General features: G+C 36.7%; 2 protein-coding genes across 4 annotated transcripts; both read right to left on the bottom strand.

Moving 5' to 3' along the window:
• Positions 1-15288, bottom strand: LOC132056276 (protein EXPORTIN 1A). Of its 3 annotated transcripts, none has more exons than XM_059448393.1 (32): positions 14968-15288; positions 12815-12931; positions 12156-12248; positions 11965-12036; positions 11574-11681; positions 11409-11491; positions 10421-10559; positions 10236-10304; positions 10061-10138; positions 8944-9006; positions 8823-8867; positions 8602-8709; positions 8426-8527; positions 8138-8344; positions 7901-7960; positions 7244-7354; positions 6821-6918; positions 6458-6566; positions 5972-6037; positions 5770-5868; positions 5388-5468; positions 5119-5208; positions 3217-3302; positions 2948-3028; positions 2683-2865; positions 2461-2527; positions 1774-1884; positions 1505-1612; positions 1288-1425; positions 1077-1214; positions 883-987; positions 1-510 (listed from the first exon to the last, which is right to left on the bottom strand). In XM_059448393.1, the coding sequence occupies exons 1-32, from the start codon at positions 15064-15066 to the stop codon at positions 388-390; spliced, it is 3237 nt and encodes a 1078-aa protein (XP_059304376.1). In that variant the 5' UTR covers positions 15067-15288; the 3' UTR covers positions 1-387. The 3 variants fall into 3 exon arrangements, with proteins under 3 accessions (XP_059304376.1, XP_059304377.1, XP_059304378.1); XM_059448394.1 differs by having other exon boundaries at positions 8138-8341; positions 14968-15287; XM_059448395.1 differs by lacking the exons at positions 11965-12036; positions 12156-12248; positions 12815-12931; positions 14968-15288 and adding an exon at positions 11854-11871.
• A 4938-nt stretch (positions 15289-20226) lies between these two features.
• Positions 20227-20964, bottom strand: LOC132057613 (uncharacterized). The gene has a single exon (XM_059450238.1). It carries the CDS (start codon positions 20962-20964, stop codon positions 20227-20229), a length of 738 nt encoding a protein of 245 aa, XP_059306221.1.
• Between the last annotated feature and the right edge of the window lie 4012 nt (positions 20965-24976).

Here is a 24976-nt window from a genome sequence, read left to right as displayed (position 1 = left end):
TCCACCAAAACACAAAAATGATTACTGCACAGCCGGCCAATGCCTGTATACATTAATAAACCTACTCCTGATGGCAGAAATATGAGGCCAATTCAACAATCCATCAATTCCTCTAGCCAACTAAAGTATCGCAAATGAAACCATGAATGTCCATACACATGCTGTATTCCTAGATTAGGGTCTAACTACCTACACCCAGCCAATCCTTCCCTTGGAACCAATGCCACAAGGCCAGACCACTTTCAGTACTATTGTGAGAAAATTTTTGCAACAGGATAGAATTTTTTTTAAAATAGGATGAGCTGGCCACAACAGTCCGTGATAACATTCTCAAACACCCACACCACCTCCAGAGGTATAAACGGATATATGTGAACATTGTGTATCTCATGAATCAACCATTTCATCCTGTATCTCATTAGGTGCAATTAGACCAGGAATAGAACGCATCCGCTGTTGTTCCCTCTCTCTCTGGGCAGCTGCTTCCTCAGCATAAAGGTCCTTATTGTCCTGCAGGAGAAGTGAAGAATCCAGGTGAGGATATCAGAAGTCCAGAAACGAAAAGGGTAGATCTTTAGTTTGAACAGAGTTAAGTGGTTCAAAAAACAGCTAAAGACGAGTAAAAATGAATAAGCTAGTTATTAACATTAGTACATTACACTTGTAAGTTTTTTTGAGAACAAATAGGTAATAATGAACAATGAATAGATTAAAAGTAGGGTCCTACATCTTATAAAGTTTTTTCCTCCAGGAAATTGGATACCATTATAACAAAAGGTGTGACAATCTATTAGGGTCTGCCGGAGCATTTACATACGGGAAGAGGGTAGAGAAATAGAGGACCTCCAGTTTGGAATAAATGGTCAACTTATTAACACTAACCTGAGCAGAGAATTCTTTTGATTGCACAAGGAAGTCCCTTATGTGATTCTTGAATGTGGGAAGGTCATTGGTTGACTCAAATAGCCCACTGACAAACTGAGTCACCTGAAAAAAGAGCAAACCATTACTAACATCAAAAGCAAAAGTATAAACAAATTGACCTGAAAAATATCACATAAAACTTATGCTCATACTTCAGCTGATGTCATGTTGGGGAAGGATGTACTAAGAAGCTTAATGGTGTATTCACGAACAAAGGCTGCATTATTTGGATATGGATAAGGCACTGTCGAAGCATCCCATAGAGGCTCAGTCAACATGCCAGACTCCACCTGAAATCACAGCAGTATGTTACAAAGAATGCTAGTACAAATAGGATGACCAATCTGTTAGGTAGACACATACCAGGCAAAATAAATGCTGTAGCACCAATACATGCAATTTAAACCCAGGCTTATGAAACGTGTCTGTTAGAACAGCAAAAATTTCTTGCTCGATCGTCAAATAGTAAGTCCTATAAAACTGGTTAGCAAACTCAGAAACCTGCCATGAGAGAAGAAACTGTTAAACTTCCACCACATAAACTAAAAAATCAATATGATGGCCAACAATAAAGAAGCACCTGAAAATTTTTCAGCATTTCCAGCAAGAGATTAAGCCCAGTTTCAGCAATGTTCCTCTCCGTGTGCCGAAACGCCCATATTATAGAATCCATAACAAGTTTTAATTGCTGATCAAAAAACAAGAGAATATGAAAATCTATCATAAGCTCATCTAGACATTCAAAATAAAGATGACAGGCATATAAATAATCTTAAGGATTGCAAGCTTCATAAACCAGAATTGGTGGTCCATAACATTATACCGAGAGCAGGAAAAAAAAATGCAAACCTCACTCGACAGCCGTATTAAAGCAGGAAAACAATGTGTAGCAATTGCACGAAGTAACGAAAAGAACTTGAGCCGATGCTCCGGATAATCCTCAAAGTTTTTTGTGATCATCTGTTGTACATAGAACGAATTCATCAAAACAGATCATGGGCGATCACGGTGTTTAACTTCCCAAAAATTTATCAAAGTAACAAAATTATCTCTAAAGCATATTACAGTTCGTTGTGTCACCCTGGACAGGGCATATCAACAGCCTCACTACCTGATAAAATTGCTTGAGAGGCAACATGAGATTGCCTCTATGAAAACCATGATACTAAAAGCAGTTAAAGACTTCAAGAAACAGATACAGAAGCATCTAAGAAGCAACAGAACAAAGAATTTGTAATCAGATAATGAGGATGATGAATAGTATCACCAAAATTAATGCCTTAAACAAATACATCAATAACATTCATGAGAACACGCAACAATGCAGCATAACTGAAATAGGAGCACCCTTTCTCAAACAAGCACTTTACAAATCTTAAGTACACAATGTTGTGGATGACGCTTGGGACTGAGGCATAGATGTTGTAATGTTGGGATGACTTAATATAGAAGAGACTACTTATAAAGTTACTACACAATTAACTAACCTATAGAATAGAAGTAATCAACTCGGAAAAAGGAGGGGAAAAAAGTAACCTCCAGAGTACACGAGAAAACAGCTTCAAATATTCGAGGGACATCCTCAATCATAGCACCCTTGTACCTAACAAGAAAACTGTTAGATATAGAAGTCGATGTACCATGAGAATATGGACAAAATGTTGCATAACAGAAATTCATGGGCATCACTATGGAGCAGACAATTTATGATTTCGGTCATGCTGAGTGTCAGCTGGGGGTTGAGGGCCATTATCTTACTTGTTTATAATTGTAGCGAAAAGAGAGAGAACTTCAGATTCCCTAGCATCAGGCACATTCCTTGCATAGTCACCCAAAACTGGGTCCATCATTGGCGGCACAAATTGCTTCCCGATATGTGGTTGATCTTCTGCCTTGTCCAAAAATGTTTCAATAAGCTTTAATGTTTCCCTTTTTACCGAGCTGCCACACATCACACGTGTAAGAAGGTGCATCTTAAAGTTGGCAAGAAGAAGAGGAAAAAAAAAAAAAAACTGGAACCTACCGCAAGAGTTTCACAATGGATGTCCTTGAGGCAAAGGGCCCTCCTTGTGCTATGCTTGTAGATATAAGCTCACTGTACATCCTGCAACAGAAAAGGTTCACGACTAAAATTCAGAAAAGCCCAATACAATTTGAAAAGTGGGAACAAAATGGCATCGGTGACAACCTAAACACCAAATACATGCAATCACAAGTTAATATACTAACGAGCCATTTAAATATTTAGAAAATAAAAATCAAATAAAGAAAAAGAAAATACGATGCCCATACCTATAAACATTGAGCATGTCCAGAAAGATGCGAGAAATTTGAGGTAAGAAATAAGTTCCTAGTGAGCTAGCAGCACTTGTATTTGTCTGCAAGGCAAAAAAGGGAGATAAATCTCATGTTCAAAATAGGAAAACTTTAATGCAAAAGACGTAACATTTTAAATGAAATAGGGTATGAAGACTGATTGTCAAAGCTCCCTGATCCCAACACAGATGTAGCCACATGATTTGGAAATCACAGCATAAGTCAGGGCCCTATTGGAAAATATTTGGGTGACGTTTGAAATAATAAACAAAATTGTGAACAAAACATATATTACTAAGTTTTATTATTTCAAACGTCAACCAAATATTTTCCAATAGGGCTGTGATTGCCAAATCATGTGGCAACATCTATGTTGGGAGAGAGAGAGAGAGAGAGAATGTGTGTATGTGTGTGTATAGTACATAATGAGAGGCCTGCATCACGAATCCCACACATACTGCAGCTAGCTTGTGCTAACAAATCCCATAATGACATGATAAACATACTACATTTTGCGACCACATAGTATTCAAGGCAGAAACTTTAATATGTGGTTATAAACTTGAACTGCCATGATTCACTTACTACAGAAATTGCTGGAAAATTGAAGGCTCGCTAAAGTCACTTTTGAGATAAATATGACTGACTGTAAAGAAATCATGCATATGCAGAAAGAGGACTATACATCATACCACGTGCTTCAAGTCTAAATAACCAAATTTGAGAAAATCAATTCACCAAATTTAATACTGAAAGATTTCAAAGAACTAAAATTATTATAGAAAATGGATCACTTCTTATGGGCTCGTTGAGAATGATTCTGATCTAGTTCATGACCTAGTGGAAGTAGAGCACCGGGTAGGGTCATTGTCCCCCTTTGCCTGGCTTCTTCCTTACCCTAGCAAGTATTTGCGAAATACCTCCAACGAGAAGAAAAAAGAGGGTAAAAGAAAAACCCAGAAAACCATGAGGGAATTCTGAATAGGTGGCATACGCAGAGTTTTCCGTACGTGGTGTCAACATTTGACGAAATAAAAAATAATTAAATTATTGTAACATGGTCATCATATTAATAAAACACACTTCATTTACATTAACATAATTGTCCTTGATGACAATCCTACAAAAGTTCTTAATGCAAGTGGTGAGGTTGGTGTATTACAAAGGTGATGTTAGAAACGATTGATGGACAATTCTACCTTTATATTAAATTGTATTTTATTTACCAAATGAGCCTTGAGACATTGTTATTTTAAACTGGTAAAAGAGCCTTGACATGATGTTTTTAAACTCCATATTTAAAAGCAAAAAGGAACATCCTGACATTTTTTGGAATGGTAGATATAACAAAAAGAAGCAAGCACAAAGTTTGTGCCAGGCTACACACAAATCAGCTCCTTTACATCGCTGTAGGAAACTAAGGAAATCTAATGTTCTATCTACTGTATTAACATCCACTAGTCTACACCAAAAAGCCAAAAAAAATATATAAATCTATATTTCAATATATGTATATTTTCATATTTGCTTTCAAAACACTGTTGATTCCTTTTCTTCCAAATTACCCTCCATACGCAGGAAGGAATGAAATATTATTTTTTTTAAAACTGTTATAAGAGCTTTGAAATAACTAAATAAATTAAACCCAATTGCTAAAACTTAAAAGAAAGGAAGAAAAAGAACAGCACGGAGAAAGCGGAAAGAAGGTTCAATCGTGTAACCTCTCTATTCAAATTAAAGGAACAGCTTGACTGCTGGACCAAGAGTGCATATCTGACAGTTTCTGATATTCAATGTTATACTAAATTATCTTCATATATTATTTATCTACATTTAATGAAATTATTTGACGAAGCGGTGCTGGGTATAAAAGGTAACCTGCAATATATTCAGAACACCCCGAATAACATCTGGATCCTTCAGGTAGTCCACACTTTGTCGTGCCTGGCCTATAATTTCAGTCCATCTCTGCAAAATTAAATGTTCATAAGCCACAATAATATGTAGTGCAAACTCCATAACTTGTTATGCAGCACTTTCAATGGACGCAAAGACAGATATTAGTACGCAAAAATGGATAAATAAAAATATATAAATAGTAGCATCCAAATACATCTAATCTAGACCATATGTCAGTAGAAGCTAACCTGATTTGGAAGCTCCATCAACCTCTGGACATACTCATCTCTTTTTTGGGGATCAGGTTCTGCTTGGATCATTTGAGCAACCTGGTAAAATGACACAGAACCTCTTTCAGTTTAGAAGATTAAGTACCCAGCTTCTATATCGTACCTCTATCTTTTTAGTTTGTCTCGAAAAGAATGAAACCTTTCTATATTTTTGGAAAGTTTTTTAACTTTAAACTTAGCATTTTACCCTTAATGACTTTCAGTATGTGCCAGAGGTCTTATTTTTAAACTCGGTGCCCAGTCAAATACCGCCATATAAAATAAGGCATAGGGAATAAATACATCTAAAGGAACAAGTGAAAAGAAATGAAATTTATTCATTGGAACAAAAAGCTCTTACGGATTCGTAGAAGGTATGAATCTGATGAGGTTCTAAATCTGCAATAGTTGTGGGAAGAGTCGTTAAGAGTTCTGAGACAAATGGCTCGTTTTCTCCAACCTGAGATCAAGGATAGTCACCAGTACAGGATCAGTGTTCAGTCATTTTCTCACCCTTGTATCTTGAAAAAGAAATGATGCAAATTGACAAACAATTCTATTACCTGGACTACAACGAACTTGCGCTTGCATTTCTGAACGATTTTCAAAAAAGTATCACAGGCCATATCCTAGAGAAAAGAGACAGAAGGTCCTCAGGAACAGAAACGTTGTCACCATAATGAACCATAGCATATAAGCACAAGAAAATAGTTGATTGCAATACAGTGTTCTAGGCTATAAGGTGAAATAAATACCCCGCAATCTAACCCATACCCAACAACACCCCCAGAACAAAAGAGGGGTGCAAATCATTTCATCACTTATTTGGCAACCCAATGCCAATAACAAAGAGAGACCTGATTCCTGATACCACGTGGCAATATTCCATAGGACTTTCACAAAAATGACCAAATGATCACCAGTTGTATGCGCCAGCACAACAATTGGTGATTATGTGAACAAACCATTCAGTAATTAGCGGGCAAAGAAAACTCCGACAAGGATAACAGCAGCTGAAAGTTAAATGATTAAGAAAAAGAAATAGTAACCTGCACTCCAGGATGTGTTTCATGCATGAACTCGAACAATTTGTTCACGACAGTCTTCAAGAACTTCCAATGAGCTCTCAAAAATCTAGGATATTGCCCAACCACATACCTGGCAGTTGATCAAAAAAGTCATGACAACAATTCTTAATGAAAGGATTGAGTGTACCCATAGGCAATACACCATCTCAAAGAATTAGTCTAAGCAACATTCTGGAGAAGATTAGATTTGTGATTTTTTGAGAGAAAAGTAGATGTAAAACAATGAACAACGTTCAATTAGCCTTGTAATCACTATGAACTGGAATTAAAATGTCTGGCAAAATGAATAACAACTGGCAGGCCACAATGACATCAAATCCATACATTATATTACTTGCAATTACAGCTTTGTTGTCTTTTCCTTTGGTGATTTCACATAGGTTCAGCAAATCACGTATCACCATGACAAGGAATCTGTTCTCCTGCCAAAGTGAACACATGGAAAAATTGTGAGAAATCAAAATCTTGGCATTCAAATGATACAAAAGAGCTTTTGTCGTATTGCTCGGTTTAATGCAAGAATAAGAAGATGCACATAGACGAAGCAAAGCAAAACTTTAGTAATTGACAACATAAAACAGCATTTAAGACGTTCTCTTGAACGAGGGAAAGCAAAAAAGTTGCACAGCCAAAAAACAACTTGACTTGCAGTGGAACCATGCAATTTGGTAGATACCTACACAAAACAAACTAGGATAAAATGTAATTTGGTAGATACCTACATAAAACAAACTAGTATAAGCATACCTGCTCCTCCACCATCGACCCAGATATGGAACCAATTGCCCAACATAATGTATTTAGATTGTTCCACGACCAATCTTCACCATTGAGTTGTTTGCTAAGTTTCTTCAGCATCTGGAGTGATACACAAATATGGAAACATTATGAATCTCAAAAGATAGTGACAGCGCACCATGAAATATTTTTTCCCGAAACAGTGTCAAAGTGAAAAAATAGTAGCTAACGACATACAATCACAGATAAAGGTTCATCAAGCCAGAAGCAATTAGCAACAGCACATGAAAGTATGTTGATAAACAAATGAACAGCTCAACTATGACTAGGTAATCAGCCAGAAGACAATTGAAATTGCCCAGACCTCCTTTCCATAGCTCGCAAATAAAGATAGTATCATTACCTCGACTAATTATACAACAGATAGGGAATTCATGTATTTAAGAGCTCTCCAGCAATTACCAAGACACTCACAATAATCGAGAAAACTAATAATAGCACATCCAAACCACCTATTTCCAAAGTAGACTTCTTGGACACCAATTAACCATGCAGAACGATATGAAAATAGAGAACTGATACTAGCTTACGGAACATTTAGCATGCTGCTTTAATTACATTTATTTAAGTCACATATCAAAGTTGATGGCTTTAAAGGAAGTTCACCTGCTTTTCAGTATCGTCATGATCAAGATGTGACAAGTAGATCAAAGTTTCCCTCATGATCTGCAACGTTAAACATTATTAAACACGTAAAAAAAGGACTCGACATTGCAAAACAAGAATCAGGCAAAGTGCATTTCGCCAGATATAATATGCATCTCTTAATTTACTCCAACCCAACGAGAGGAGCAAAAGAATGCCAATCAAATTGAACTGGTTATTCTATAACAAGATAGATACCTTGTATTGCACAAGGACGTCATTGTCCTTCATTGTTTCACGGACAATGTTCCCATTTTCATCCTCAACAATGAGAACTTCTTCAGGTTTGGCCATGCGAGATATCATAAGTAGCCTCAACTTGGACATTGGACCAGAATAAAGTTGTCTCCTCTGCACAAGTTGCGCTCCAAGGCCATCAGCCATACCGGAAAGCAAGGGCATCTGCTTAATTAACACAAAAACTTGCATATCAGCAGCTCGTTTTTTGGGAGTTATACGCAAAAGTATCCAAGTAAGCTGTCATACCTGGAGCCCCATCATATTTGCAGTCATTGCAGGATTATCTAGATTATGATGAGTTTGTTCAAACAGCTCAAGAACTAAGGAATTCCAGTAGTCCAAGCAAACCTGTCAAACCACACCTTACCTATCAGACTCTTCCAAGAAAGAGTATGAATCACGAACAGTCAGTGGAACAATACCTTGAAAACCTCTGTATCATCAACATATGAGATGTTAATAAGATACTCAAGTCCCAACAGGAGGGCATTTATACTCTCTTGTGATGATTCTAGCACACGTATATGAGACTGCATACATAGTAGCTTGTAAGAGAAAATGCTGACTACACGCCAAAATCATATTGTCACACAACTTCAAAATGAAAGTTCTCATGTCGTAAACATAAAGTAAAGAAGCTTACCTTAAAAAATGACGTAAAAAACAATGCCAGATTTTGAATAAATGCCTAAATAAAGGAAAGCGAAGCATAAGTTTACACGTGAATACAACAATAAACTAACCATTCACTATCTCAAACAAACCTGCTCTTCGTTGCTTCCATTAGCATAGGCCTCGGGAATGCTTGTGTTGGGAGGAAGAACATTCTAGATGCGGGGAAAAAAAAAAGACATCAGATAATGAGCACAATTAGCCCAAAAACTAAGGTATTACTAAATAAGCTATATCAACAACATTAACACCGAGGACAGCAGTTGAATCAATTTACAACTGCAAGCTTGGACATTTTGCTTCAAGCAACTGAGTCTACAGCGACATTCCAATTCAGATATCAAAGCATTGAACGTGACGTTTTACTAAATCTACATTGAAAGGCAAACTCAAACTCATCATAGCATCTCCTAAAGGACAAAGCAGACAGAGACTAAAGTATCTAGACAAGACCAGAATGAGCAATTTAAAGAGGGCCTGCATTCTGTCAACAAGAGAACAACCTAGTCTAATGAGTCATAGCACCTTTGCTTTAACCATTGTCCTAGAGAAGATTTAAAAGTCTCCCATATCTCCTACTCAGATTATATATCTTTTTTTGATAATATAAAAGATTCACAGATGTTCTGAGGCAGCCCTGTATACAAGTGGTATACAAACTAGTAAGAAACCTAGAAAGAAATATGGTTCGCCACGGATGACACAAAATTAGTCAACTTCCCGCTGTAATCCATCAATATGGTTCACTATTATCAGACCAAAATTTCTTCTTGGCAGTATGTCAGTGATTGAATATTCCCCACAAAGGTTTCCATAAGACTAACATTCACCTTTATAATAAATTTATAAAGAACTTATCCCGCACAATCTCTTTGTCAATTCACACAACAATTCAAAATTTGATACATAGAGAAGGTTTCCTCTAATAACTTCTAACAATGTGTAGACCACGCAACCAATTCTAGGAAAAACTCTCTTAAGGCTCAAATAAAAAACAAAGAGAAAATAGCCGAGCTTCAGAGTAAAACCAAATAGCCTTAACATGCTCAAAAACACAAAAATCCCTGTCAACCATTACAAAGTTGACAGAGAAACTAGATAGAGCAATACAAAGATATAATTAAGACCCATATACTGACTTCATCTGGGGTACACTCTTGAACCAATTAAAAAAAGCATAAAGCAGCGTCAATGATTAATCTCGCTCACCTGCAACTGCACCATGAATATGGTGTACATCTTGACATACTGGTCATTATAAAAATCCCCAAAAGTAAGGGCAGCAACCTGTCAAATTAACACAGAAGCCAAGAAGTATACTGAACCTCTGTGGATCAATTCAGTTGTTAAAAGAAACTCTAGTAAAGATCTTGTCATAATATACCTCTGTTAGACACTGAAGAGTGAGATTGCGATAAGCTGGCACGGGGAAAAACTTAAGCAGGGTTTCCAGCTGAAATATGAAGAGACACAAGTCAGGCAGCACTTCTCAAACACATGTGGTACCGAAACAGCAAACTGTAGAACATGCTTCAAAAGATATATAATAAGCAGCTGAGAAATACAAACCAGTGTTGATTCAAAAATATAGCCAAGTGGGATCCATGAAAGGAAAGCATGTAGTGTAGCAAGTGTAGCTCTGATGAGCTCAGTTCTTTGCGATACTGATAGCACATACATGCATAGCTCATGGATGAGTTGAAACTCGCTGTAAACAAAGGAACCAGTGTCTTAGAAAGATAAGTCTAAATTCATAAATGGAAAATAAGATATCTCGCAATAATTAAGATGTACATAATGGTTATATTAAAAGACCCTCTTCTTCAAAATTATAAAAGGAGCTCTACAATCCATACAGTGTATAGAATGAGAATCTTTTAATTCTCAACTGATTTAATCGGGCAATAGGAGAAATAACCAGGGTTTAATCACATTCAATGTTAGAAAAACAAAAGACAATGATACAATTAAAAAATAAGAGGGAAGAACAAGTGTCAATTGTGTAAAATAATAGACCAGTATAAGACAAATGGATAAAATATTATCTAATCGAAAACAAAAAATACAACAAGCTTATGCACTTATCAAAAAGGAAGAGAAGAAAATAAACTTATGTAAATGATCTTTCTTCCACAAAGGGAAAAACATAGAATGGAGAAATATTTTCTCCTGTGCTCACATAGACTCTCACCAGAACAATGATAACTCTTCACATCCTATTTGTTGTTTCTTCTTTTTTTTTTTTTTTTTTTTTTTTTTTTGATTACTCTTTGCATCCTATTTTCTCTAGAAACCAACGAAAGGGAAGTTTTTTAGTTTCAGATTTCTCTACCATTCTCCTATTTCTACTTAATTCCTCTCTTCTATTCCCAATTTCAAAACCTTACCAAGGCCTCACTGGCAAATGGTTTCTAGATTCTACTCAACATCAGTATGTCAAAGCTAGTACTTCAGGCTATCCCATAAATCAAACAATCCTATGTTGAAAATTAAACTAGTGAAAACATACATGAAAAAGATTTATAAGGAAAAAGCTCATACAGATATGGAATTGTACCTGTTTAAAGATTGTTTGAGCTCCTTGATCTTTTGTTGAGTCATTTCACCCCTCGAGAAATCAAAAACCTCCTCGCTGAGAAGCTGAAGATTATCATTTCAAGTTATCAAGGTGCACTTGATTCTAATGTTTTCATTGGAAGATGGAAATGAGATGTAGAGAAACCTTCAATATGGCCATGCAGTTTTCACAAATAGTTTCGCTTGTCTTTGCAGCCGCAACTAAGTCAGGAATGAAACTTCGCCATCTTGCTGGCCACTCATGCTTCAAAATCTGAATGTAAATGCCAAGGAAAAAATAAATTATGTAAGACCTTTCAACTTCATGTGTAACTTGAGTCACAATCAGTCTCATCATTTGCAATCAATCACAGAGAGAGAGAGAGAACTCTGTGTGTGTGTGTTTTCTTCTTGATAAAACTAGTGTTGTGTGTATTTAAGAGTACCTGAACCAATATTATGTTTAGCTTATGCGTGCATGTGTGTGAGAGAATGAGCGCTGTGTGTGTCTGTGTTTTTCTTCTTGATGAAAAAAGTGATGTGTGTATTAAGAGTACCTGAACCAATATTATGTTTAGCTTGCTGATATACAACCTTTCCCGCCGAAGAGATGCTTCATCACTGGAAAGCTGAACTCAATATAGGGAGAAGCATAAATGGAACAGTCAATAAAATCGATGGGAATCAGAGATTCAATTCAAGGTCCAAAAAACTTAAAGAGAAAATGAAAACAATTGTGTAATTATACCTTCACAATAACTTCGGAAATATAGTTTTTCATTCCATCTCTTTGTTCAACAGGCAATGCATTCCATCTATACTTTATAACACCTTCTAGAACCTGCAGGGTGAAGCCAGTTAATATCCAGCCAAATATAACTAAATTAGAAGTGTCAAACAAGCAGAGAAAAAGAAGTGAACCAAAACACATCTTTTATTTCGGTATTTACGAAATAAATGCCACCTGACAGCATCTCTAGCTTTTAAACATTCAAGACATGAAACTTTAGCATTCTGTTCCACGTTTTTCCACAATGCTAATAACTCAATTCAAACTCCGCAATTTTCAAAAAAGCTACTATTTGGATTGTCAGCCTCCCTTATCTCCAATGTCCAAGAATAATTCCTAAACTTAACTCTCATCTTAAATCATGACAAGATAATACATATTACTTTTCTCCCCAGTGCAACATCACTCAAAGTCACACTTACCAAGGAAACATTATCACAGTACAACAGTTATGTTGAACAATCTCAATCCTATCTAAATACCGACGCTAAAATTAAAAACATTAATCACAGTATAACAGTTAAACAATCTCAACCCAATTTAAACATTGAAACTAAAAATCAAACAAAAAGGTCATGACTGCAAGTCCAATATCGCCAAAATACTGTAAAACTGACCTGCAACGCAAAAAACTTAGTATTCAGACTTTGTGTGCTCGATAGAATGTGAACCACTTGAAGCCACATATCTGGATTATTTTGCAAATCACGCAAAATATGGTCCGCTGCAGCTCTCTGCAAAGCAATACATACAGTATACACTTAACAAAAGAGCAAAAAACACTCCGGAAATATTTCCAAAGCTAGAATAATTGTTCAAAAAGGGGAATCATCAGTAGTGATGACATAGCAAACCAATTGACAAGCTATATCTATGATACTTTTAATAAATAAAATGGAAATGAAAAGTTCGAAAAATTCCTTTGGGGCTAAGCCATCTTCTTTTGTTTATTCTCTATAGTTGTTCCCTTGTATCCGCAAAAATTTAATCTATAATCTACATTTTAACATGGAACAACAAATACTTTGTTTTCTTTTCTTCCGAGCCTAGCAGGAAATTGAGGGGTCCACGTAAATATCTGGTAGCCAAAAAAAAAAGCAGATGCAAAAATCACATTAAATACCAGCTGGAAGTTTCTATCGCTTACCACTATCATCATAATTATTGTAATCCAGATGGTTGTTTGTATCGCACACCACTATCATTATTATTGTAATCCAGTCTTCGAAATATTCTTGTAATATGGCTAGCAATGAGAACAGCGATTTTGTGAATTCCAGTATTCAAACTAACTCCTCGTGTATCAACTATTCCTAGCATTCCCTTTTGCCTATCTTGTTCCTTTGTTAATTCCATGCAAATCATAAGTCCATCTAAAATGATTATTTCCAAGGAGAGAAACAGTCACAATCTCAAGACAATTCAAGCGACATGAAATTTGTCGGAATTATACAATTGCCTCAGTGAAGAGTCACCATTTAAGGCTCATTGATACACCCCTTTCACTGGAGAACAGACTTGTTATCATGACGGGCAATTAACACGGCCTTACTGAATTGTTATTCACAGTAAACACTCATGTCTGATATTTTCCATTTTTTTTTTAATTATGATGCTTACTAATTCACAGAATATAAACCACATTATTCAATTGGTGAATCTACAAGCTAAAAAGCATTCAAATGAGCCTTATTGAATGCAATAGACGCCTTTTTTTTTCTATGTTGCTCAGACTCTTCAAAAATGTCAACTGGTGCGTTTCGGATTCTCCAAAAGTAGTGTATTTATTGAAGAATCCGACACGTGTGCGATAAAAGTGAAGAGTCCACTCAACTTCACCTTTTTTTTTTTTAAGTGTTCCAGCAGCAAACTGCGTTATACACCAACAGGGTAACTAGAGCCATACTAGAGAACTGCTGAGTTATACCCATACCAACAGGGTAACTAGAGCATTCCCTTTTATTTTTCTTTATCCACATAGCAGGGTCGAAAATCCTTCTAACGTGCCACTATATACCTATCTTCAAGATGATGAAATTAAAATTCGGGATACCACGGAGCAAGAACCACCTACATCCAAAGCCTTCATTTTTTATTTTTTTTTCATACGTAGGTGGGGACTTTTCCCCTTTTCCTGCATTTTTCTCTTATTCTTTTCCATTTTTTAAAACATGGTGTGGGAAATAAAGAATTTTAACATTGTACATTCCAGGCCTCTGAAACTACGAATCCCTTGGTGACATCAATGAGTTGGGCAAAAAAATACAGGAATGACTTGAGAAAGCAATAGAAATGCTTCAAATTTCCAAAAGAAAATTACGCTTCCTTATAACCAATTACTCCCTCCATCCCAATATATATAACAGTCTTTCCTTTTTAGTCAGTCTCAAATACAATGACACCTTTCTCTATTTAGCAACAATGTAACTCTAAAATTCCCATTTCAATTCCTACCCACAAAAATTTCTTTAGCTCGTTTCAGACCACACAATTCAAAAGTCTTCCTTTCTTTCTTACACTTCGTGCCCAGTCAAACACACTTATATAAACTAGCACAAAGGGAATACAAACCAAATGTCGAACTTATAGCGCCAAAAAAAAAAAAGTATCAAAATGTATCTTCACTGAACCAATTTTCCAATTTAGAACAAAGCCATTCCATTCAACTAAACACAAGCACTCAAAGAAAAGTATTTACCGTTTCTAGCCATTCAAAAACGAAAATTAGTGAAATTAACCAACAATTAAGAGAAACAACAAATGTCCTCACCTCTTCCTTAGATCCAGTGCCATAGAAAGCAGCAACAGTAGCATCGAGTAACGAAACATCAATAGGCTGACTCAAATCTCTAAGCTTCTCCGCCGCCATAGTGACTGATAATAAAACCCTAGAAATCAGTTACAAAAACCCTAGAAAACGCAAAGAGAGCGTATGTGGAGAAGAAAACCCTAGCGGAAAAGTGAGCGCTCAAAAGATTTTTAAGTCCTATTCAAAGATGGTTTTTTCTAGAAGAAAGGCCAAAAAGGGGAAAAAACATAAGACAGACAGCGTAAATTTGAAGCAGAAGGAGTGTAGAGGAGAAAAAGTATTAAATAAAACGTAAAATATATAAATATGTACTGAGAGGGTTTTCGAGGAAATTATTTTTTTAAGCGCTTTTCCCTCCTCTCTTTTTTAAGAGTTAAATACTACTACCATTTTTTGTCCTTCAATATTGGTAAATTCTAAGGTCTCAGTCTCAATTAATGTGATATAATTTGACTAAATATGTAGTTATGAAAATAATGAATACTTTTGAAATTTGCAATATAAAATAAGTTATAAATATGTGTGTGTCTGAAATCATTTTATTAAGGGTAAAAAGAAAGTTTAAAGTTAAATTACTTTTTTTCTAAATATAGAAATATATCATTCTTTTTTTGACAAATTAAAAAAATAAAGTATATCACATAAATTGGGACGCACGGAGTAATTTTAATCCTTCTGATATCTGATTAAGCACGTTTAACCTCCAATTAATTGATATGTGCAATTTTTATCCCTTTGCTTGTAATCATTCACAAATTTACTATAATTATTAGTCGTTCCACCACTAATTACTTATGTGTTATGTTAAATTTGTATCGTTACTCTATATAATTGATGCCAATATAGTTCTAAAAGTAATTCAAATAGAGCATACTTTTCACATATAAAATGACTAAAAACACACATTTTGATTAATTAAGGGTTAAATATATTTCGTCCAGAACATACCTATAATTTAGGGACCAAAAATGACATTATCCCTTTTCTTTTTAATTTATTTAGTGTTTGTGAGAGGAGCGTTTTTGCATGCTTTTTTAATTTGATTTTTTATTTTTTAAGGTTAGTGAAACATGGTGACATGGGATTGGTTTGCGTGTTGCAATGTCCCACTTTTGCGGATATGAAAAGGGCAAAAGAGGGGAAATGAAGGAATTGGGCAAACTCACACTCACAATAGTGAGTGAACACTGAACAGGGAAAGTGGAGTTTCTGTTTTGTTCTTTTATTTTCTTTTTGTTTTTGGGTTCTTTTTCATTGATTTTGGGTCCTAAGGACCCGTTTGGCCATGAGAATTATTTACTTTTTTCCAAAAAAAAAAAAATTGCTTTTTTTCAGAATCAGCATTTGGTTATGAAAATTTCAAATACAACAATTTCAAATACAACTTGAAGTTGTATTGAAATTTGAAAAACACCAAAAAACTTGTTCTCACTTTTTTTCACTTTTAATACATTCAAACAACCAAATATTTTTTGCAAAAACTATAACTAAACACAACTCCATCTTCAACTGCAACTCCAAAATACCAAATAAACTGAAAAATATTTGTTTTTCATGGCCAAACGTCTACTTATTTAGTTAAAAAAAATAATAATATCGGATTCACTTTGTTCACCAAAGCTTGGCCAGATGGAACAAAACCACCTAGAAGTCGCTTTATTTTTTTATTTTTATTTTTTTGGTCAAATGAAAATTTTTATTCAACCAAGTATTAATTTATGTACATGCTATTCCATTGGACTATAGGAACAGCTCTCTCATTGTATCCCTCATCTCTGCTATGTAGACTACGACTAAAGCTAAGCTATCAGTAGTGCTATCTGCATCACCTAGCCTACTAACATGGAAATCTATTTCTACTCTCTAATATGGGGCTCCAAGCAGCCATCTGCTGCCCTTTGATAAACACTTGCATGACTATCTCCTTTAGTCGTTCCTTACTGGTCTTACTTCCCTGTTGGAACCTGTGCTGGTTCCTTTCCATCCAAATGTGATATGTAGTCGCTGCCAGTAGGAAGCCAAGGATATCTCCTCTAGCTCCTTTATGTCTCACGGTGGAGCATACCCACTGAACCTCGTGCTCCCAGCCTTGTATTTGTCGATTCCAGCCCATCCAATTAACCAACTGCTGCCAAATATATGAAGAGTACGAGCAGCTAAAGTATAAGTGTGCATGCGTCTCTGTCATAGTTGAGTTACAAAGCACACATTCACCCGGGACTTGGATCCCCCATTTGCTTAAGCGATCCACAGTGGACAGCCTTTGCTGTAATGCTAGCCATAGGATAAAGTGGTGTTTGGGGACTAGTCCCTTCACCATAATCACTTTCTTCCAAGTAGCTTTCGGGAATTGTGGCATCATATCTTGATAAGCTTTTTTAATGCTAAACTTACCCGAATCCGCATATTTGTTCAGTCTTTGCTCAATGTTCAGGTCGTTGTCTAGCCATTTTCTTGCATCAAAGAGTTTCCTAACAAGCCAGCTGGCTTGTTTTGGCGCCTGCATATCACCTATCTCTCTGTTTTTGATGTAGAACGCTTGTATCCATTTTACCCATAGCTTCTCCTTCAGTTTAGTTAGTGCCCACAACAATTTAAGTATAGCTGCTTTGTTCCAAAGATAGTAGTTCAAAATGTTTAAACCGCCTGTAGACTTGGGTTGGCATAATTTATCCCAAGCTACAGGTGGTCTTTTTGTGTAGTCACTAGATCCTGTCCAAAGAAAATTCCTGCATACATTCGTGACCAGCTGAAGTACTTTCTTCGGTAGCACAAAGACTTGTGCCCAATAGGTTTGCATTTCGAATAGCACACTCTTAATCAACTGTACCCTTCCTCCATAGGACAACATTTTAGAGGACCAACACTTAACTCTGTTTGTGATTCGATCCACCAAAGGCATACACTGGCTGATACTGAGTTTCTTTGAAGAGAGGGGTACACCCAAATATTTGAAAGGCAAACTTCCTAGCGCAAAGCTCATATCTGCCAATATCTCATCTCTTAGTTGCGCGGATATTCCAGCTACATACAAGGAACTCTTCTCAAGGTTTACCTTGAGGCCCGACACACTGGAGAAATGCTCAAATCTCTCCAACAGGTATTTAATGGATCCCAAGTCAGCCCTGCAACACATTATCAAATCGTCAGCAAAACATATATGAATCAGATTCATCCTTTCACACCTAGGATGGTAGTTAAAATTAGGCTCAAATCGTAGTTGCTTGAGGGATCTGTTCAAATATTCCATTGCCAACACAAAAAGATAAGGGGACATCGGGTCCCCTTGTCTAAGTCCTCTCTTTGCTTGGAACACAGGGGTTAATCCTCCATTTATCAAAATCGAGTAACTAACTGAAGTCACACATACCATGATCCATTCCACAAACTTTTGTGGCAACCCGAATTCTAGTAGAACCATTTTTAGGAAAGGCCATTCAATTGAGTCGTAGGCTTTCCGGATGTCCACTTTGATTAGACATCTTGGCGAAACTCCTTGCCTGGTGTATCCCTTCAGCAGCTCATGAGCAATTATCACATTATCTAGTATACTCCTTCCCTCAATAAAAGCTGATTGTGACGGACCTACTATGTAATCTACCACTGTTTTCAGCCGCACTGTGAGAATCTTTGCTATTAGTTTATAGAGAGTGGTGCAACATGCTATGGGTCTGAAATCTTTCACATATGTAGGATTCGGCACTTTTGGCACTAGTGTAACAGTTGTGCAATTCACTGCTTTCAGCAGTTTGCCATTTTGAAAGAATTGTAGTATGGCACTTGTGACGTCGTCTCCCACCACGTTCCAAAACTCCTTAAAGAACTCCACTGGATAACCATCTATTCCGGGTGCTTTGTCGGCTGGCAGCTCCTTCAGTGCCTTACGGACATCATCTGCCGACACGAGCCTAAGAAGTTCTTGCTGCTGTACTAGGGACAGACACGGTCCATCCCTAGCAATTTCTAAGTTTAGACAGGGAAGTTCTGTAGCAGCTGTACCTTGGATCTTGTGGAAGAATTGCAAGAATTCCTGCTGCACTTGTACAGGGTCAGAGAGTTTCGTTCCCACCTCAGTGTATATACTAGATATTCTGTTCTTGGTCTGTCGGGCTTTGAGATGGGCATGAAAAAACTTAGAGTTTGTATCACCAACAGCTATCCATGTTGCTCTGGATTTCTGTCGCAAGACTTGCTCGTGAATAGTATCCCACTCCTGTATTTGCGCTAACACCTCTCTTTCCTCCTCGATCAGTTGATCATTGAAGAAGTCTAGATTTAGAGCATCCTGGATTTCCTGTAATTTAAGATGGAGCAGGTCCAGCTTTTTATCTAATGTGGAGTACTCCTTGCTCAGCCCGCTAATCCTGACTGCCAACTTTTTCAATTTTTGCCATACCACAAACATCCTATAGCCTGAAATTTGCTGGTTCCAGGTATTTGTCACAGCTTGTTTAAACGTGTCTTGGTTTAGCATAGCATTTATCAATCTAAATGGCCTTTTGGTTGAAGTAATAGTAACCTCAGTGTTCAGCATAATAGGCGAATGGTCAGAACATTCAGGATTCATGTATATAGCTTCCAACTGACCATACTTGCAAAACCATTCGGCATTCCCCAAAATCCAATCAATCTGGCTGTATATCCTATCATCCGAGTTGCGTTTATTGCACCATGAAAATTTGCATCCCCGTCTCGTAACCAGCCCCAACCCGAGATCAGCAACGCAATCCTGGAAATCAGTAGTTTTACTTATATGGACAGGTGCTCCATGAATTCTATCCTCCACAGATAATATCGTGTTGAAGTCGCCAGTTAGTAACCAAGGGTCACTCATGCCTGTACTAATGGTCCGTAGCTGCTCCCATAGTTGTTTCCGTTCGGCAGCAGTGTTTAGACCATACACAAGCGTCACATTGCAGGAGAAGTTCGAGTGTTTGGCCTTCACCTTACAATGGACTATTTGGGAAGTTTCCCGCAGCGGGGTAATCTCTGTTTCATTATGCTTCCAGCCAATCCAAATCCTACTATTGTGAGCCGAAGGGTAGTTGGAGTAGAATTCCCAACCCACCCCAAATCCTTGCTGAATTTTCCTCGCCTTTTCCACCTTTACTCTCGTTTCTAGTATAGCTATAATATCTACTTTGTTCTTTCGCAAAAAGGATTTCATTTCCTTTTGCTTATAGGGGCGGTTTAACCCCCTAATATTCCACGAACAAAGTATCATGGCGGGTTAAGTGCCTTGGGGCTTTGCCCCTGACCAGCTTTAGTGATCATTGCTGCTTTACTCTGCCCGACATGGAGCTGTATTACCTGAGCTACAATGCCCTGGCTGCCACTCTCCGCAGCCACCTCTTCCGTATTTGCAACAGTTTTAGAGGCTTCCCCCTGCACTTGCTCACCATAGCCTAGCGTCACTTGCTTCCCAGCTTGTTCCCGATCTCCTTGCTGAGGTATCGCAGCCAGGTCAGTGGCTTTTTCTTGCCACTCAGCCCTGTCCTGCTTCTTTTTCCTCTTAGCCTTCTTTTTTTTCTTAGGCATATTCTCATTCGCCTCACCCCGTGCTTTGCATTCCTCTGCTAAATGCCCCAATTCATGACACTCGTGGCACAGTTTGGGGTGCCACTCATACTCAATCTCTTGCTCCCTTAGCTCCCCATTCTGTTGCTCAATAACCAACACATCTGGTAAGACCTGGGTGATGTCCATCTCTATCAGCATTCTAGCATACGATACCATTTCACACGAAGCTGTCAATTTATCTGTACATACCGGCTTACCCAGATAGCTTGCTATAAGACCCATATTTTCGCGTTGGTAACCGGAAGAAACCGAGGGGCGTCGTGGGAAAGTTACCCAAATGGGCACAATTCGCATAGGTTCGTCATCCGTCTGGAAATCTGGCGTCCAGTTCTTCAATATCATCGGTCTGCTGTTGAAGGTATATGGTCCATTCTGCATTATTTACAAACAAGTTATGTGAAGATAATAATACAATAATTATTGATGCATGAATTGTAATGTACAAATTATTTTTTATCAAATGTTTGGTCCTTATATTACAAATTAGATGTACAGTACAGTGTATAAGTTAAACCTGTGTTAGGTTTAACTTATAATTATTTTGAAGAAGGGTCTGAGGAGACCACGAAGTAGTTTCTGCAGTTTTGAGTATTTTATTTAGGTATAACTTAATGATGGTATCGTTCTATTGCATTGGTTTTGATATAGAATGATACACTAATTGATGTATTAAATTATACCAATATATCTATATATGATTCAAAACCCAAACCAAATAATAGAAAAAATAATATGAAATGATTATTTCGCTCAAATCCATCAAACTAACCGGCGTCGTCAAGTTTTTGCATCCACTAGGATTTGAACCTAAGTAGGCGTTTGGACATGAGATATGATGATTTCATATCGTGATTTCAAATCAGCGTTTGTTTATGCAATTTACACAAAATTTCAAGTTCAACTTCATATCATGATTTCAAATCCCAAATAATCCAAAAAAGCGTGATTTGGGATTCCAAATCATGATTTCAATTTTTTTAAATGTAAAACTTGACCCATAAGTTTATATTTTGTAAAAAATATACATAAGTTGATAGATATATTCACCAATCGTGTTTACCAACTATTTAGATCAAATATTAAAAGATCTGCAAGTTGATAGTATGTTTATTTCAAATTTACGCTGACTAACCATGTATGGTGATTATATTAAAGAATAGTTACACTACAAATCATATTCAGATTTCCTTTCGATTGAACTAAAAGTTCAATCAATTGATGTTATTTTTTTTTTTAGAAAGACCTTCTAGTAACGTATTAATATTGTTATGAACTATGATTTGCTCATTTGATAAGATTGTATAATAATGGAGAAAGTTTTGATGGTTTTCACAATTTGTGAGGTTTTTATCTCTATGAGAAAAAAAATCCAACTAAAAAAATCCAAATTGCATATCCAAACAAAACTTTAACTTCAAATCATGTCCAAACGACTCCTAAGATCTCGCAAGTCTCAAGCCATTTTATTGATTACTAGGATGCATTTTTCGATGTTATATATTAAAGTCATATTTCTTTATTTTCTCGCAAAGAAAAAATTCATTTTTCACAATTATTTCACACTATTGATTATTTTGAACGATTTACAATTTTTTCTGTAACGATCCGTTTGGTCGTTATATTTTTTTTGACCCATTTACCCTTGTTGACCCTTCCCCGAGTCCCGTTAGTATGATTTATGACTTAGTGAAGTCATTGGTTTGGTTTCCGAAAGGTTTGAGCGTGATGTGAGTAATTGGTGGAGAAACTAGTTAAGTTAATGACCACGAGCAACATAAGGCTAAGATGACCCCGTGTCAATGTTTTGAAAGTTCCGACAAATTTTTATGATGATTTTGGACTTGTCCACGACTTTGGTAAGGTTCCGAAGAGTTTCAGATGGATTTGGGTTTTGACGCGCTTGTATTCGAGGTTTTCGCCGTAGTTCTTTGGCTACAAGGGGCACCATATTGATCAAACTACCTTTATTTTGTGTTTCGATTGAACCATTAGATCCGTATCGTAATTACGAAGCCCTAGCAAAAAGATTCGTCGCATTTCGCCTTCGTATGAGGGAGTTATCATTTTAGTGCGAGCTGTATCGGGTGAAGCTCATGACCGCTGCAGTGAAACCCCTGTAGCAAAGCTAGGGACCATTGCAGCGGTCGCCATGGGCAAAAACCCACTTCGATACTGAAATTTCGAAGTCATTACCCTCGTAACACCAAAAACAGTTCTTAGAAAGTGAGAGACGGTTTTCTAATGCTAAGGTGAAATTTCTCCTTAAAGGTAAGTTCTAATCTTTATGTGGTTCATTCGTTTTTCTTCTTCAAGTTCCATGATTAGTTTAAGGTCCATCAATGGTAGGTGAAGGTCCTAGAACCCCAGAGATAGTAAAATCTTGAATAAATTGTGGAAAGTTAATTTTATTACTGTTCTATCATCTAGGAGTATAAACCATCACTTCCTAGGATGAGAATTTGATTATTAATGGTGAAAATTGTTTATTGAGACTTAGGGTTCTAATAAAAATGGGAACTTTGGCCTAAAATCTTATTTGAAAGTGGTAAATTGATTGGAAACCCATAAATTGGAGGTTAATGATTGTTGGGATAGAAGTTCTGATAAATTCACCATTGAGGGGTAGTTCACCCAATTGAAAAGGGTAGAAGTAATTAGGTCTTCTTCCCCATTTGTTGTTCTTGTTTGATTAGAAGGTCTATCACTTACTTAGCATTGTATTGCTAGACTTTGACCGTTCTAAGGTGCTTCGGAAACAGAAGGCTCGTGTGGAGTAGTTTGTCGCTCTTGTTCTGCATTCGAAGTAGGGTACGACTTACTTTAGTTAGGCTTTGATTAGCGAAACGTATTTATTGTATAGAATTGACGGGAGAAAGCATGATTAGGTCTTCGGACGCGGTGTTTGGTTGGATATTATCTAGGTTGATATGATTTCTGATTATGTGGTCCTGTCGCCATTAATTTATGTATTGAAACCTGAGGTGTATTTGCTGTAATATGAGAAGGAAGGAGTCTATACTCTACATATACTCTTCTTGTTGATTGTGATGGTTGCATATCGTTGCTATTGTTGAGTGATTTGTCTGATTCTTGTTATGACTTATGGCATGGTGCCTTGTATTCATCGACCTTAATATTATGGACTGATTATGTTGTATATGTATTGTTGAATTGGAAATACATTGAGATTCATATCGTGATCATATAATGAGATTAGACTTAAATTGGATGTGTACTTGTGATAAGGCACGAATGAGATCTTGATTATGATTTACTGATGGTAACACTATTATGCAAGATTTGACACAACTTAGGGTGGTTGTGATCTTCATAGCATATCCATTTACACTCATTGCACTAATTTCTCATTCTTGCGTTCATATATGATGGAAATGGTTCGGAAATGATTAATGAACGACTTATGGCAAATATGAAAGGAAATGAAACACTGTGGTGATGCAAGACTTAGTTGTGAGGTGTGCTTGCGATAATGGAAGAAAGAGGCGACATAGACTATTTTATGTTGACTGACACTGGTTGTATGATTCATCCCATAGTTGAGCTGATTTATCTAAGTCCTGATATGGCTTATGGCTTTGTGACTTGCATTTTCATTGGCATTTGATTTCATTGATTGATCATGCTTACTTTTGAGTTGATGTTTCATCTCGGGGTTCTAGATTTGAACTATATTTTGAATACTCATCTTGCATACAATATATGTTTGAAAGGCACATCCGACGGGGGAGAGATATATATATATATATATATATATATATATATATATATATATATATATATTTTTGAACGGGAGTGAGGATATGGCCTAGTTATGGGCTCGTGATTCGAGGTTAGTTCCGAAGCGAGTGGTACATGGACATCATGGGTCCCCTGCGTGTGTCATGACTATTGGGCAAACATTACCATATAGCATGTGTGTACAGGTTTGAGGTAATTGGCCGGTGCATTGCATTGCACATCATTACATTTTATTTTGCATCATTATCTAACTCTTTATTTCTGATTTGGTATGGTCGGTTCGCATTATTATGGTGGTATGGATTGGATTATGGGTTGGGTTAGATTGTTGGGTAGTGACTTTGCCTAGGTCAGAACTTGGGTTGTGATTATCGATTGAGATTATTGTGATAAGACAGACCTGTGGTTTAAAAGCTTCCTCTTAGGTTGTGATTCAGTTATGAGATATTTTGTGACCTTGGATTGAGTATTATGTGCCTATTTGCTTATCTTGTTGATTTTATGCTTGTATGCGTGAACTTAGTCGGCCTATGATGCTTACTCAGTACGTGTTGTTTGTACTAATGCTATTCTTTCTGTACTCTTCTTTTGAGTGCATAGTCTGTTATTAGTTCCAGTTCCTGTCGTCAAG

The sequence above is a fragment of the Lycium ferocissimum genome, chromosome 5 (assembly GCF_029784015.1).
Source record: "Lycium ferocissimum isolate CSIRO_LF1 chromosome 5, AGI_CSIRO_Lferr_CH_V1, whole genome shotgun sequence".
NCBI classification, from domain to species: domain Eukaryota; kingdom Viridiplantae; phylum Streptophyta; class Magnoliopsida; order Solanales; family Solanaceae; genus Lycium; species Lycium ferocissimum.
The sequence above is the reverse complement of the archived record's forward strand: the minus strand, read 5'-3'. Positions and strand labels throughout refer to the sequence as shown.

What these genes read in the sequence shown, in the direction of transcription:
- LOC132056276 (XM_059448393.1), bottom strand. Translation starts at nt 15,066, where the DNA reads ATGGCGGCGGAGAAGCTTAGAGATTTGAGTCAGCCTATTGATGTTTCG. An exon ending in ACTGCATGGCCATATTGAAG is followed by an intron (nt 11,492 to 11,573) that starts GTTTCTCTACAT and finishes GATAATCTTCAG; the next exon opens with CTTCTCAGCGAGGAGGTTTT. An exon ending in ATGACGATACTGAAAAGCAG is followed by an intron (nt 7,355 to 7,900) that starts GTGAACTTCCTT and finishes GTATCACTCCAG; the next exon opens with ATGCTGAAGAAACTTAGCAA.
- LOC132057613 (XM_059450238.1), bottom strand. Translation starts at nt 20,964, where the DNA reads ATGCAGAATGGACCATATACCTTCAACAGCAGACCGATGATATTGAAG.